The following is a 16,224-nucleotide window of genomic DNA, read 5'->3' as shown; positions in this document are numbered from 1 at the left end:
GAAAAGACATTTACCTTGCACTGCCAAACTCATTGCTTTTTTTTTTTTCTTTCTGCTTACATGAATACATCCAGTTGATATTTTCCCTTTTTCTTTTTACATGAGCAATATATTCCACCATGAGGCAAGACCACTTTGGAGCGAGGGATCATCAGATATAATCTTGGAAGCGAATCCAACATCACAACCCTGTGGCCTAGCTCGTCATGCCTCACAAGATTCCTTCTCATCAACTCCTTTTCCCCATAATGCAGCAATTCTCACTTCATCCGCCAACACTAATGGAGGGAATGGACAGATTCGATGGGCGATGCTCGCCGCAGCATGTCTCGTCATGTTTGGCAATTATTATGCCTTTGATAATCCGGCCTCATTGAATCAGCCACTACAGGAATACATGCAAATGACAGACGAGATTTATGCCTATTTTCTCAACATCCTTTACACTGCCTATTCCCTACCAAATATTGTCTTGCCTTGGTTGGGTGGCTATGCCGCAGACAAGTTTGGTCATAGGCGGCTTCTTCTCTCACTGTCCGCAACAGTAGCATTCGGCCACTTTGTAGTATGTCTTGGGGTTGAGAAGAGAAATGTTCCCGCCATAATCCTAGGAAGGGTGCTCTTTGGCGCTGGCGAGAGTTTGGCGGTTACACAATCTGCTATCACTGTCAAGTACTTTCGAGGAAAGGAGTTAGCGATGGCGTTGGGATTTAACCTTTGGTATGTTTTTTTTTCTTTATCTAATGAACCATGCGCTTGCCATGCACATTAACATTTATCATAAAAACTAATGGGTTTCCTAGGGGAGGAAAAAAAATGTTTTTTGATGAATCCATAAAAATATTTGAAATAGTGTTGCTCGACTAGGGAGCGTTTTGAATGATGTGCTTACACCATATATTTGGTCAAAGTCTTCAGTCCCTGCAGCATTCTGGGGTGGATTTGTCTCCTGCGTGCTATCGTTCATGACAGCGTGCGTGTTAGTGTTACTTGATTATCGTTTTGAATCGACTATTGCTACAGGATTCATGCGTGTGCCAACAACTTATCCCAGCAATATAAGGCTATCTCATGATTCAGTGCTGCTGACAAGAGAGCGCAGCAGTAACGCCAGTGTAAATCCAATGTCCAGAAGACACTATGATCCTCTAACTCATAGCATTGGAACCAAATCATCCATAGACGAAACAATAAATATGGCAGTATTACATACATCAGGAAGGACAATCAGGGGCAGCTCAGAAGGATATGCTCGAGAGCAGGTTACAGAATATACTATGGTAGATCCAGAAGAACCGGATACCAAGGAATTAGCTTGTAGGGCACGTGAGAGTGTGGAGCTCGGATCTGATAATCAGGATGATTCGGATACAGAGGAAGAAGTAGCAAAACTAGCATCATCCTCTGAAACGGAGGATCCCAATCGGAATGGTAGAGTCTCTCCCTTCTCACAATGCTTAGCAATTATGGTGGCAGCCAGTAACTATACTCAGTCCTTTTGGACATTGTTTGCAATGACATTTTTACTTGTTGGTGTTCAAGTGCCGTTCAACAGTATCCACGCAGGATTTCTGCAGATGCGCTGGTATCACAATGATCCCCAAAAAGGTAGTTCACTATTAAGTTTTTTAATATTCTTATTCTTTTTTAATCCTACAAGGCAAGCAGTGTCCAGTAAGGTCTAACACATGCTTCGTTACTGATTTTCTTAGCCGCTCAAATCATGACAGTCCCAGATCTGTTGTCAGCGATCCTTGTACTTCCTGTTGGCTACTTTGTTGATCACTATGGACAAAAATCATGGTTGTTTATGCTCTGCGGCCTTATCATCGGATTTTCACATTTCGTGCTTGGCATCATTCCCATCGTGACGCCCGTACCAGCGTTGATGGCTTTGGGTATCTCCTCGGCCATTGGTGCCATTTTCACAAGTGCCATCCCTGCCTTGGTTAAGAGCCATCAGATGGCGACAGCTTAGTAAGTAGAGGGGACGATCAGTATAACCAAGGCTTTTTTTAGTTAAAAAAAAAAAAAAAACTATAAATACGGATGAATATTAATATGATAATCCTCTCATCTGGTCATAGTGGGATCTCGGTATCGTCAATGAATCTCGCGTTTTCAGTATTTCCATTGATCGTGGCAAAGCTAATGACCGTGGATCCGTCTATTTACACATACGTTGAGATTTTCTTTTCATGTTGCGGATTCGGTGGGTTTTTCTTGGCCATTCGATTGCGATGCCTTGATATTTACGGGGATCTGGACCGCAGAGAGATTGACAACAAGGCTAACATGTAGAAAGTATATATATTGATAAAGATATCACCTGTTTTGTATTTATTTGAAATATCTAGATGCAGAATTAAAAATCTATAGATCTAGTCAGAGTTGATACTATTGCTTTCTTTCTTTTTGTTTTGTTTTGTTATTGCCTCTTGGCATATAACGCAGATCTCATTATTCTGTAGAGCGAACTTGTATATAAGATTACCAAAAAGCAATATCAAATATGTTATAGTCATTGTCTTATTCATAGTGCCATTAGATTTGGTAACACTGAATCCACTTATCATAAAATATCTTCATAAATGTCTTGTCTAATTGATGAAGCTCAATGTCGGACCCTCAGTTGACAAAAGCATGAACGCCGCCGCATAGTTTATTGGAGGGTCGCCGCCACATGCAGTAATACAAGTATATGGAGACATCTATTCTGTCTGTCTTTTTTTTTTTTTTTTTTTTTTTTTTTTGCAAAAGCACATCCTAGTCTGCTTTTTCGTTGACGAAAATTTATCCATTTCGATGGCGTTACAAGAGATGAAGAATGTATGGAAAGAAAACAAGGTTGACCAGATATCTCCGCACAAAGTGTTGGTTGTTCTTTTTTTTTTTTTTTTTTTTTTTTTGTTTGCTGGATTGAATCCGCGGAGAAGCTGGGCTATAGAAGGATTTTCTGTTTACAAACACATATAAAATATATATATATATATATATATAATACATATATTGAGTTGAAACTTTATTCAGTCTTCGAGTTTATATTTATATGCGCCACAAAATGAGGAATTGAGTTTTTTTTATTTTATTTGACATTGTTTAACTCCGCCACGTCAAGGTTACATTTTTAATTTTATATATAAACTGAACTTTTTTAAACTTCAGTGAATGACGACAATGTTGAGATGGAGATCCAAACACCAGATGATATGAAAAAAAGACAAAAAAAAAAAAAAAAAGAAAAAGAAAAAGAAAAAAGCATCAAATTTTCAAAGGTATACATATATATATATATATATATATATCTCTTTCTAGTTTCCTTATAAAAGCACTTTTTTCTCTAAAAAAAAAAGAAAGACTTCACATGGTATTTGACAACTATTTTATTTCTTATTGTATATTACAAAAAGAAGCTTCAATTCTAGTAGCAAGTAACGAAACAGTAAGCTTCACATGAATATGAGGAGTTGACATCCTGTGCTGTGTCCAATAAATCAAGGAGGGGGGAGGGTTTTTTATTCTTGTGACTGAACAGAAAGTAGGGAAAAAAAAAGAAAAAAAAAAAAAAAAAAAAACTCGGATCCATGATCCTTTTCTCTGTTATTGGACAAAAGAAACATCTGCTCATCGGCTAAATACTTTTCGAAGTTTCCAATTGCTCCGGATTACCTGAAGAAGTGAGTGCTGTATATATGAAGGAACGTGCGCATGGAGAAATTTCTTGATTGACCTTCTTTTTTAAAGAATTGTTGGTTAAAATCAAATCTCCGCCAACGGGAAGACGGGAAAAAAAAAAAAAAAAAAAAAAAAAAAAGCACGATCCATAATCCGTAAACAATGATGCATGATGAACAAGCAATTGTAACACATTGTTCAAGTTTTTTTTTAAAAAATCGTTGCCCAATTCAGTAGGACTGAATTGATTAAAATGAAAGAGATTAATATTCCAATCGCTCGGAACTCCTATTTAGCCATTCAGCCGAATTTTTTGTGTTACAATCAAAAAGGCCTACATTTCTATTGAAAAAGAAAAAAAAATGATACATTGACCTTTTTTGTTCCCCCTTTTCAAAAAGTAAAGAAGGAAAAAAAAAGAGTATCATGTTCTTCTGTCCTAACGACAAGGTAGGAGGAGAGAAAGAAGATGCTGCATGCTTTTGGAGATAGCATACATCTATATGCCTGCATAAACCCGATCTATGCATGGTTGAAGGATGTTTGTATCCTGCACGCTGTCCTCAATCGCTCGTTAGCCCTTGTAAACACAGGCACAAAAAAAAAGAGCTAAAAATCATTTTTGCCAACAGTAATGTTTAAGACGTAAGAAGGAAGGTATGTATAGAGAAGGAAGCAGAATGTTTAGCACATAATTGTTCTGTAAAAAAAAATAAAATAAAATAAAAAATAAAGAAATAAAAAAAACCTCTTTCAGGTCCTTGCACCAAGGTAAAACAAGAGGAAAAAAAAAAAAAAAGTGGGATTTTATACTTTTTCATTGTTTATACGCTTATGGCTTTGAGGGAGGCGATGCAACACCACAAGTCCAAAAGACCAACAATCACATATATATTTCAACTGTACACCAGAATACTTTTTACTTTGCTTATCTCACCTTTCACTGAACTTTCTCCTTTGCTCTTGTCTCACCTGTGTGGAATGTGCACAAGTTGTTACAAACACTGTTATATGTGCAAACTTTGCATTCGAATGAAACTCGTGCCACTGTGGTATGTGGCATGTGGTATGTGGCATGTGGCATGTGGCATGTGGCGCGTGCACTAAATGATTGTTATACCAAATCACAGGGAAACTCTTTCTTTTTTTTTCCTTTTTGCTGAGCCTGCTTTTGTTTATGATCCAAAGCGTTGGTTTGAGTGATTGTCGTTACGGCTTGCGAAGATCAATCAACTCTATAACCAAGAGTATCAGGGTTTATGAAGAGATGGTGGCTCTTATTCTGGTTCTTACCATGGATTCAAGTTACTCCTAAAATATAAACAACGAGAGGGCTAGGCTCCTCTTCCTGCCCTCTCACCTTGAGAGAGGACGAAGGAGCATTGCTCTTCTTTGGATCATGCAGCTCCTCATCAATGATAGCAGTAGCTCTTTTTTTTTTCTGTCAGTAAGATTAGGATATAATATCATCAAATGCTTATTAGCCTTTCCTTCTTCAGTTGATACTCGGCACAAATAGATTGGATTGAAATAGACATACCATTATTTTGCATTACTGCTATCTCTCTTTCTCTCCCTCTATTATGTCACTTTATCAAGCTCCTTTACACATACATATAAAGATCCTGTTACCTAAAAAGCATGCATACATGATATACAACCCCCCTATGGGAACATTAATCCCTGGATCTACAGTCAGATTACAGTATACCAAGTTTAAAAGGCTAATTTGACGTCATGAGCGGATCCACATTGTGAGGATATCTTTATTATATAACATTGCAATCGCAGAAGACTGCATTGCATGCTGCATAACCTGCACATACTTGCAGCACTATGACGCAGAAAAAAAAAGTATCCATTCTCGACTGCATATCCCCTAAAGTTCTTAACGTTTTTTTTTAAAGCTATGTTTATCTAAACATTATCTAACCAAGCTTGCTGTTCATCCCCAAGTAGTCCCGAGTTTTTTTTTTTTTTTACTGTAACGAAAGAATGAGTAAAAATACATGTCAAAGTTAAATGCGATGCCATGAATCCCTTTACCTTCCCTTCCTTTTTTTGAAGATTAGCTATGGAAGAGGGAGAGGGAGAGTTAAGGAAGTGTATTTAAGAGAAATCCAAGAGCTGCTGAGGAATGAGATAGTGCAGGGAGGGAAAGAGAAAAAAAGACAGAGAGATAAAGATTGACACCAGAAGCCGGTCATTAACTGCACACTTTTTTTTTTTTTTTTTTTTAACCCGGATCCATCATAAACAAAAATAAAAAGTACGTGTTTGATGCAATGCCCAGATTAGATCCCCGACTAGCATGCGTCATGCAGCAAGTGTGACAAGGCATATAAATAAAATAGAATAACAGATTCAATTCAAAGTAAAGTTTAAAGTTCAGACCAGTCCAGAATTCCAAAAAAAAAAAAATTTAAGGCACTGACGCGTGGCCGAAATGCCCGCTCAACTTATTTTTAAACCAAAAATCAAATAAACAAAGCGGGAATGCATTGACGCCTGTGACGCATCAAAAGACACTAGCTGAGAATGAAAAAAAAAAAAAAAAAAAAAAAAAAGGCAAGGATTTTTTTTTGTTGTTTGAGCTCAGCTTTGTCTGTGAGATTCAATCCATGTTCATATGAGTGTAACCAAAACAGAAGCAATTGAGCAATTGAGGAAAACTCCACACATGAATGTTAGACCAGGGGATGGAAAGCCTAATGTAAACTGCTCTTCCCTTTCTCTTTTCTCCTTCCTCTCTCCTAACCTCGTCTCACCTTCAGGTATATATGTACAGTCGAGATAACATCAAGTGCTATGGCATACTGTACGACCAAAGAAGAAGCAAATAGGAGAGGGAGAGACCTTACATGATAGAGATGGAAAGATAAGGGCAAGAAGTTATGAGCAGTATATAATATTACTTTCAATTGGATCAAGCTGTATACAATGTTGTTGACGTTTTCTTTTCTTTTTTACTTTGACCAAGGAGAAGTATTCAAGATCTAACAAAGGAATGCTTCTACATGGTTACTTTAGTATGGGAGAAAGAACCCCGAATTTAGATAACGCACACGGCATTATACATATTTAATATAAATAGTTATATAATTATATATAGTTAAAGATCGACTAGTCATCTGTTCAATGCATGGCTGAGAGCAGTGTTAGACCGAAAGTCCAAAACTCTGAAAGTACGGAAATTGGGGCGGATGTGGCTAGTACGTATGCAAATGTATTCTTCATAGGGGGGCTGTGACCCTCTATGCAATATGTGGACCAGGAAATTGTATACTAACCAAATTCTCCTGTCGGACATTCAATTAACATCAGTGCATCAGTAAAAAAAAATTTTCCTTAGTGCTCCTGATCAGTGTTTAACTCCTTTTTTGTGCTGTAGGATCATAACAAAGCCGATTTGAAGGTAACACAAAAAAGAAGCAAACAGATTATTTACACACTTTGTATGAATGGACTAATATGGACGTGTAAAAAAAAAAAAAAAAAAGGGCCAATGTGTGATAGATCTGTAAACATTCCTGACACGATTACTTCCTTTTACCTTGATCAGTGCGCCAATCTTCTCCCGCGGAACTGTGGTATTGTTGCACCCTTCTTTGTGGCACAGAATATCTGGTCCTTATGATTGGATCCACAGACATTTTTCTCTAGACATTTCCGTCCAATGTGATACGGTACATGCATACTCATTTATACACAGAAAAAAAGAACCATTGATACTCTCGTGGACACCCTGTATCTTCCGATCACACGCATACCGATCTTTTTTCCTTATAGATTACTTGATCGATTTTCCCATCTTCATAACTCACATGGATCCATCATGCCCCTCTCAAGGGAGATGCAGGATGTATTCCATGTGATAAGCTAGAAAACCAATGTGCTGATCATACGAAGGGTCTCCTATGGATTTGCCTATCTGCCAACCTTTTTTTTTAAGCTAATCAAGGAACAAGATATGCTCAGCTTTAACCGTCCTCACTTTCCCTTTCTCCTTTCCTCTGAATGCTGTATGTATGACTATCATATGCATTATCTTTCCTCATAGCCATGCTCTATTCTAGATGCAGCAACAGATCAAATAACTTTCGTATTGTGAATAAAAACGAATGAAAAACATGTTGATAAGGCGTGATGCAGCTATGGATCTAGTAGAGGAATCAAAAAAAAAAAAAAAAAAAAAAAAAGAGAAATGAATTTAGATAAAGAATGCATGGAGTTTCTTTGCCATTCCATTAATCATGTTTGTTTTTGTTTAAATGAAAAGACGTTACGCGTCTTCTTCTTTCCCCTTGTGGGTCTCATTCATTTTTTTTTTTTTTTTTTTTTTTTTTTCATGACCATTCCCCTAATCATGCTGCCGAGTTCTTTCCGCTTCCTTTTCATTCGTTCTTTTCATAATGATCTGGGCACCTCAATTTCTTTTTCCTTTCCTTTTCTGTCCCCATGATTCCTTAATTTCTGGGACTTTCTAAAGCCTTCGTGTGGACGTATCGTTTTTTGTGGATCAGGGACAAACTTCGAAAGTAAATGGACCAACGAAAGAGAAATGAAGCATGATCTGCATGCTTGAAATGAACCAAGGTTTCCTAGGGGAAGGAAAAAGGCATTAATCTTCCTTTATCACACATGTCGCCTGCACATGATTGGTGCTTGAGATGCCAACGAAGAATGCTTCTGTTGTTGTGACCCGCCTCCCTTTTTTTTTTTTTTTTTTTTTTTTTTTTTTCTTCCCGCTCGGCGGTAAATTATTATTATTAATATCCAATGCTATTTTTTGTGGCCAAGTCATCATCAACTGATCATTTTCGGATTATTGGAGATTAGAAATTGAACCTGTGAATGAGGCACAGTCTATGCATCAGATGGAATGTTATTTTTTTTATCCTGCAGAATAGTAATTTCTAGATGAATAATAATGACATCTCTTGGCTTTATTTTTTTTAATTATGCTTAATTCATGTGTCCCATGACAAAAAGAATGAAGTAGCTAGCTGTAATGATAAATCGAGCCAAAATACTCGTACATTCGCGACTCATAAGGATAGGGATAGACTAGCATACAACAAGGAAAAGAAATAAAATTGTTTCCGATCATTCGCATGATCTTGTAGTGCTAATAGCAATAGCTATAAGCGGATGAGGTGACACTGGTGTGAATGCCAAGAAAGGAAGCTACTGCCACTAATCTCCTTTTTATGGCATAGTCCAGACGGATTGTTGTACAAAAAAAAAGGGAACCAGTGAAACGTTGGGATGAACGGACGTTGACAGAACAGACTAAAAAAAAAAGTACACGGATTGACCAAAACTACATAAGCGCGGAAGGGCTTGAGAGAAGGAGAGTGCATCCGATCGAGATGATAGTCCCTTTTTTTTAATCTCCATTACCGTAATAACAGAAACACAGCTACTTTGGTAACGACAACCAACCAGCGAGCAACATATGCAAGGTGCAAAACGAATGGCCTTGTGGTTTAATCAGCCACGCAAGGGAGGAGATCAATGTTTTCGCAGTTTTGGTTTGCACACCCTGCTGTTGCACACAAGAGGGGAATTTATTTTTTTACTTTGACCATGATCCTGTCCCGGAATGAATAGGAGTGAATAGGGATGCATTTGAATAGAAATGTTATTGAATCAGAGGAATTTATAATATTGACAAGTCATTGTGTCTCCTTTAAAAATATGTTAGTAATATATCCTTAATAATACAATTTTTGAATAAGTAATTGAAACAAATGCATTCTGACATAGTGGTTTGCTTCTAAAAAAAAAATAAAAAAATAAACAAATAAACAAATAAACAATCCAGTGAGTTTGAAAGTATATTCATCTTGTACAGAAAATTTTTATATATAAACTCAGGATGTGCCCACATTTTTTTATTTCTCTTCAGCATTTCTTTCTACAACAACAACAACTTTTTTACTAACTAACTAACAAACTACAGCTTACTAGTGCAGCCAAGCAAAATACATTCAAACCAACTCTACATCCAACATTGAAATCCATCCACTCCTTATTCTCTTCCGCTCTCTCTCTCTTGCACCTCCCATTACTCTACCGCGCTTCAAACTTTTTTTTTTTTTTTTTTTTTTTGTGATCTATTTGTTTCAAGATACAAGGTACAGATGGAAGACTCTGCCACCGTCTAATTTGAAGTCACTTCTTCCCGAGCTGTGCCTGATTTTCCTTTTTCGGGCCAATGTCTTACTCAGCCATTCACTTCAACTCACTCAACTTCACCTTTCCTCTTTTGAATACATGATTATTAGCAACATAACGCATTAGGTCTTAAACTCTTCGTCTATTATACCCCTTTTATTGTACCACAGTCTGGATAAGAAGCACAAAGTCATGCTACAGAGTGTTATGGTGTACCAGAACAACAACGATTTCTTCCACATGCAGCCCTCGATGCTCGACGACAACATGACCAAGCTCATCAACTCTGATCAAGTCGAGAACTACATCGCCTCCGCATCAACATCCCCTGTCCAAGGCTACGTCATGGCCCCTTCATTCCCTCAACAGCAGCACCAGAACCAGCGCCAGCATCAGCTCCAGCAATACCCTGTATCTTCTATCGTTTCTCATAGCGCTCCTTCTTCGCCACCCTATGCCATCATCAAGACAGAAGAGATTCCACAGCAACCCAACATGGACTATCTCCAATTATTCCCAAACACATTCGATCTCTCATCTCCATCATCGTCCTCGGTACAGCAGGACCAACATATTCTTCCTTCACAGCGCTCTCAAACGATGCATTATGCAGATACGACTCTCTTTCAACAACAACGCCAGCGCCACCAACGCCAACAACAGAAGCATCACGAGCAATTGAGGATGCAACAGTTGCAGCAGCAGATGTTGTATGAGACCAGCCATTCCACAACTACCAGCATGGCCATTCCAGCCACATCTTCAATGATGTCCTCTATCATCTCTGCCGACACCTCTAGCTCTTCTCTCTTTGCACCCTCTGCCATCACCACTTCCTCACCCTTCTTCAACCCTTCTACCCTTGCACATGACGACTCCTTCTCACGTCAAAACACATATACTCCTTCTGCACACCCTGCAGCACCCAAGCGTAAGCTCGAGCGTCAACCCTCGCCGCAACACTCGGTCGACGCTGCAGCTGCCGTCGTCAACAGCAGCGCCATCTCCTCTGAAGACGCCACTGCATTTGTGACGATGAAGAAAACTTCCGCGGCGACAGCCAACTTGGCGGGTAGGCCCTCGACCAGCTCTCGCCTGGATAAAGTCAAGACCACCCGCTCAACCAAAGTTACAAAGTCATCCACTCTTTCTTCCTCTCCCTCCTTCAACCCCGACATGATCGAATCAGAGACCAAAGCCCACTCTCCCAAGAAGATTGCTAAAAAGATTGCTGATTCTCGCGAATCCTCTGAACAGCCAGAGACTAATGCCACCATCACCACTACCACTAGTGCTACTAACGAAACCACCACCCGCGCACCCAGCCACACCGGTAATGTGACTCACCCACGTCGCGCCGCTCAGAACCGCGCGGCCCAGAGAACGTTCCGCAACCGACGCAAGGCCTACATCAAGGAGCTGGAACAGAAGGTGAATGAGATTGACCGCACCCGCGAGATGATGGAGGCCATTCACCTCGAGAACCAGGAAGTCCGACGAAGACTCCAGATTATCGAGAGCTTTGCCAGCCAGAATGGTCTTTCAATGCCCACTTTCCCACCATTGGTGCCCTTCTCTATCACTAGCAACGAGTTTGCAGTCAATGTAACTGATATGACTGGAAATGGAAACGGAAATATCAGCAGCAGCAGCAGCAACGGAATTATGATTATGAACAACAACAACAATAACCTTATGGGAGGCATGATGTTGAGCAGTAACGATGAAGATGATGAGGATGATATGAGCGACTCTTTCTTGCCCTCCAACAATAACTATCAACATGTTTAAAAAAAAAAAAAAAAAAAAAAAACTTGAATATTTATTCATTACCACCACTTTGTTCTCAAATTTTATATTCTTTCCCCCTCTCCTCCGTCCTCTCTCTCTCTACTTTTGTATATAGAATAGTACAGTTTTTACATATACCAAAACCTCAAAAAAAAAAAAAGAAATTTGACATTTTCCCCACCTTTTTTTTTTTTTTTTTTTTTTTTTTCTCCTTCATATACCACTGCCTTCTGTTTATTGCTCTCTTCAAGTCGTTTGTATATAGCAAAAAAAAAAAAAAAAAAAAAAAAAACAAACTCTTTTTCTTCTCCTCCCGAATCCCTGATATCGAGTAAATAAATCAATAAAAAAAAAGCCAACAGAAATACTTGTGTTGTGTAGTGATTTTTTTTTTTTTTTTTTTTTGACCATGTACAAAAAGAACGTGCAGTTTGTAATAACAGACTTTTATGAAATCAGCCCAAGCGTGTAACGCGTTCTAGCCCAGTCCACACTCAATCTTGCGAATAAAAAAAAAAAAAATAGTTGCTATTGATCGTTATGTATTTGAGTATTGTTACAATATGATAATAGATAGTTTATTCGTGTTTCTCAAGGGCATGTCATTTCATTTCATTCACTTCATGATAAGAAAAAAAAAAGAAAAAAAAAAAAAGCTAAATCTTATGTACATCTCAGTTGCCAATATTTAAGAGGCTTCTGCTAATTAAATGGTTTGTATGTGTGTTGTTGGCGCTATTAATGGATAGATAATAAATGCTTAAGGGGAAGGAGGGAAGAGTAGAAATAAATGGCTTTGTTCATTAAAAGACCTTTTGCATGTAGCAAGCAGTGTGTTTCCTACCCTCGCTACCTCCTCTATGCAAAGAGGGCTTGATAAAATTCACCAAGTGACCTTGTTCCATGGCGTGCAGGTGTATAGGGTCTTGGAGAAAAAATAATGTCCGCCCCCTTAGTTTTGGATTTGGATGGAGTGATAGTCAGAGTAGAAGCAGTAGAAGTAGCAGTGTTTACAGCTACATCAGTTGAGATTGGAGGAGAGATCGGTGAGGCCGGTGTAGGTGATGCATCAGCGTTTCTGCGCATGTCCAAGCAAGTTATCCGGGATGATGAAGAAGAAGAGGAGCAGGAGGTAGACGCTGTCTCCGTCACGGTATGTAGGGCTTTCAGCCCAGACCAAAGAGCATGCATCCTCCTTTTCCTCTTCGGTTCTGCCATTATCAATCGCTCTTGGTCTTGCTGCTGACGCACGTGGTGGTGGTCATGTTGATCGTCATGGTTCACAACCGCAGTGTCTTGTGAGGAAGACATGGACAAGATTGGCAAAAATGACCACGTTCCAGAATTCCTTGGCGAATGCACCCTATCACCGTCATGATCATCTGAAAGTACATCCTCATCATCGCAAGCAGTAAAGTACGTTGCTGTGGATGAAGATGTGGATGAGATCGAGTGTCGTGGGCATGCCTCAAAAGACAAAACCGAGGATGCAGACGAGCACGTCGAGGAGCACGAGAGTGATGGTACCATAAAAGATGACTGAAACAATGGTGTCGGCGGTACCATCTCAACATCGCAAGAGAGCGTCGCTTCCAAGCTATGTGTTGTGAAATTCTCAGCAGTTGGCGTCTTGGGCAACATCATAGTCTCCTCATCCTCGTCCTCTTCTGCAGCAAAGCCGACAGTTTCTGAGGTCATGGAGGTCGTAAGAGGCGAACTCTGATACCGTGGCCGGGAATGATCCATCATCCAAGAGACTTGGGTCAGACCCAAATGACCTCGACGTGGTGAGAGTGGCTTCGGTTGTCCCAGTCTGCTCGGACCTTGAAAGGGCTTTGTGTTCGGATGATCATCACTTCCATTGTCAGGTGTCAGTGGGCGTTTACAAAACTCTTGCCTCATAGGTGTTGCAGGAGGCAAACTGGAGTCAGTCATAGCTACCCAGGGGTTTGGCATATGTGATGCAGTCAATGATACATCCGACGGTGGTGGAAGTGAACTTAAGGATACTCCGGTAGCATTGGAGGCAGAGAAAGCGGCAGAAAACGGATAGGGTGGTTCATCATCATCCAACTGAGAGCTCCACGAGTTCCTACTCCGAACAGAGGCTGTATCTGATGTGGAATCCAAAGCAGATGTAGTGCTGCTTGGGTTCTTTAGTCTTTTCTCATATTCTGCAAGTTGATACATCAGACTCATGTTGGGTGAGATGACACCTGAGCGTTGCTTCACAAAGTCGTATGCCTCAGTGAGTCCCATGTTCAGGGATCGCATGACATAAGCAATCACGAGGCTGGCTGACCGTGATACCCCCAATTGACAGTGCACCAATGCCTTGCCTTGACCATTGTTGCAGGCTAGAGATTCATCAATCAGTTCAAATGCCTTTGGAAAGTCATTGAGAAGGTTTTTTTGGTGATGACTCCAGGAGAGACTCCTATAAGTAATACCACCACGGACGGTTGCTTCCTCAGTCGTGACTGAGTAGGCCGATGAAGAATCCTCTCGTGCGATTTCGATAGCCACGTTCAGTACAAACGTAATGCCCAGTCTCCGAAGTGTCTTGGTATCAGTAGCGTTATGTTCCGCTCCTAGATAGAGATTGGGGAGTACACAGACAGGTTCTGTAGTGTATGGTGAGGCAGCGCCACATTCTAGGCTATAGTCTGAGAAGTAGGCTGAAATCGACCGATGGTTGCTGGTGGCTGGCAGTGGCAGCCGTGGGGCTGGGAGAGCATCGTCAAGAAGCAGCTGACTATGCCGTTTTGAAGTCGGTGCTGGGATGCTTGACAATTTAGGGGAAGAGGCTGTTGTGGAAGGTGTAGTTAGGGAAGCGGACAATAATGGGGCGGGTGTGAAGGGTCTGCGAGTTGAAAAAGACGAGGATGGTGTTGGTGGGACCATAGAAAGGCTAATACCGTTGTTCTTTTTGACTACTGTGGTGTCAAGGTTGCTAGCACTGTTGCTATTGCTACAATTACTGGCGGCGATAGTATGGCTCGATGATGAAACTTTCAGAGACAGTTGTTTGGTATTACGAATCTTCTTGATGTCGTGGGCTGGCCGTGGCAAGTGTAGAGGAGGTGACAAAGGTGTGGAAGGCATAGAATATGAGGGTTGATGCGGCTCGCCCGAGGCTGAGCAGAGGCTATGAGATGGCATGATGGTGGATGTGGGTGTAGATGTGGACGATGTTGTTGAGGAAGCAATTGGGACAGACAAAGATGACTATGAGAAAGAATAAGATGATAGGTTTCTTTTGTTAATTTGGTATCGTTCACAACGGATATTGAAATGGAAGCTTGTTTGGATTCATTTACAAACAGATAGACAGACATTAACAAGGAAGAATGAAAGAAAGCAAGAAAGAGACAACGCGTAGTGCGAACGGACACATTCGGAGCCCTTTTATATTAGGACTAAAATAACATCACCTCATTTAAGAGTGTTCAGGGACAGGTAGAGTTTTACAAACAAAAACACAGACAAACGAACAACAACAAACAAACAATCCATCGATGAAATTAATCAAACACAATAGGAGTTTTTTTTATAAAAAGGAAATCACATCTCGTTTTTGATTGTTTGTTTGATCCTTGAAGTCTGTATGTTGGAAAAGGATGTAAAAGGATAATTCGCTTTTATGTCGCTCTCACACTCTCACTCTCACTCTCATAAGTGCTTCTACAGTAACATGGTGTCGGAGAGTTGATCCATTGACGGAAATAAGGCTCGAGGAGTCATTTATTGAATAGTTTGAAGAATGCAGTAACAAGTAAAGGCTCACCAAAGAGAAAGAGGAGTCCTATGCAAGGGTCGAGTGAGGGTTAAGAGCCAAACAGGGGTGGAGGGAAAGAGAAGAAATAGTCGTCCTAGTCCATCCATGACATATACCTCATATTGAGCACACAATCATAAACCTATTGAACGCCCATCGATAAAAAAAAAACCCCCCCTCCTTTCTAACTCTTCAGTCTGATGGTCATACAGCAAATATGGTAAGGTAGCATCTTATTGCCTGTCCATAATAAAACGTAGTGTATTTCTGCTCCAGCTCAACAAGATCAATTAAAAAAAAAAAAGAGCCCCCGAAGATATTACAAATATAATAAGCATAATAGTAATGATATCCCCTCTGAGATGAGGATTGGCCGTGTTTTTTAAAAAAAAAATCCTTACCACTGGGTATACATGATGGAGATGAGAGAAAGAGAGAGCAGAGCAGAGAAAAAGGGGGAAAGGGAAAGGGAAAGGGAAAGGGAAAGGGAAAGGGGAAAGGGAAAGGGAAAAAGGGAAAAAGGGAAAGAGCGTTTGACGTGTCTGTTTTTTTTTTTTTTTACATTTTATAAGGGTTGGAAAGAAGTAGCCAACCCAAGCCAGCGGACATCAACATCCATTTCTCCCGCGCTTCATGTCCAGATAAATACAGTAAAGAAAAGCAAACCCATACTCGCTTCTTTCATTATAATTATTGTTACTTTGTATAGTGCTTTCACTTTTTTGGTGCATACATTTAACATTTACTTGACGTCAAGAGTGATGATAGGTGTAAATCTGATCAGGGGAGTTGGACGTAAA

The 16,224-nt window shown here is 40.0% G+C and overlaps 4 protein-coding genes across 4 annotated transcripts; 3 read left to right on the top strand and 1 right to left on the bottom strand.

Annotated features, from left to right (window-relative positions):
- Nucleotides 1-100: 100 nt before the first annotated feature.
- BCR41DRAFT_395964 (major facilitator superfamily domain-containing protein) lies at nt 101-2,301 on the top strand (the record flags this gene model as incomplete). Its single annotated transcript, XM_022028768.1, has 4 exons — nt 101-720; nt 854-1,608; nt 1,713-1,977; nt 2,088-2,301. The coding sequence occupies 4 exons, from the start codon at nt 101-103 to the stop codon at nt 2,299-2,301; spliced, it is 1,854 nt and encodes a 617-aa protein (XP_021881620.1).
- A 2,173-nt stretch (nt 2,302-4,474) lies between these two features.
- BCR41DRAFT_53291 (hypothetical protein) lies at nt 4,475-4,936 on the top strand. The gene has a single exon (XM_022030894.1). It carries the CDS (start codon nt 4,510-4,512, stop codon nt 4,780-4,782), a length of 273 nt encoding a protein of 90 aa, XP_021881619.1. The 5' UTR covers nt 4,475-4,509; the 3' UTR covers nt 4,783-4,936.
- A 4,843-nt stretch (nt 4,937-9,779) lies between these two features.
- On the top strand, nt 9,780-11,668 carry BCR41DRAFT_352956 (hypothetical protein). Its single transcript, XM_022024047.1, has one exon. It carries the CDS (start codon nt 10,048-10,050, stop codon nt 11,644-11,646), a length of 1,599 nt encoding a protein of 532 aa, XP_021881618.1. The 5' UTR covers nt 9,780-10,047; the 3' UTR covers nt 11,647-11,668.
- A 2,126-nt stretch (nt 11,669-13,794) lies between these two features.
- BCR41DRAFT_289305 (protein-tyrosine phosphatase-like protein) lies at nt 13,795-14,280 on the bottom strand (the record flags this gene model as incomplete). Its single annotated transcript, XM_022020327.1, has 1 exon — nt 13,795-14,280. A coding segment is annotated over one exon (486 nt), but the record flags the coding sequence as incomplete, so codon positions are not given.
- Nucleotides 14,281-16,224: the final 1,944 nt, after the last annotated feature.

This window comes from Lobosporangium transversale (assembly GCF_002105155.1).
Source record: "Lobosporangium transversale strain NRRL 3116 chromosome Unknown BCR41scaffold_17, whole genome shotgun sequence".
NCBI classification, from domain to species: Eukaryota; Fungi; Mortierellomycota; class Mortierellomycetes; order Mortierellales; family Mortierellaceae; genus Lobosporangium; species Lobosporangium transversale.
Note: the sequence above shows the minus strand (reverse complement) of the source record. Positions and strands in the feature narration are given on the sequence as shown.

What these genes read in the sequence shown, in the direction of transcription:
- BCR41DRAFT_352956 (XM_022024047.1), top strand. Translation starts at nt 10,048, where the DNA reads ATGCTACAGAGTGTTATGGTGTACCAGAACAACAACGATTTCTTCCAC.
- BCR41DRAFT_53291 (XM_022030894.1), top strand. Translation starts at nt 4,510, where the DNA reads ATGGCTTTGAGGGAGGCGATGCAACACCACAAGTCCAAAAGACCAACA.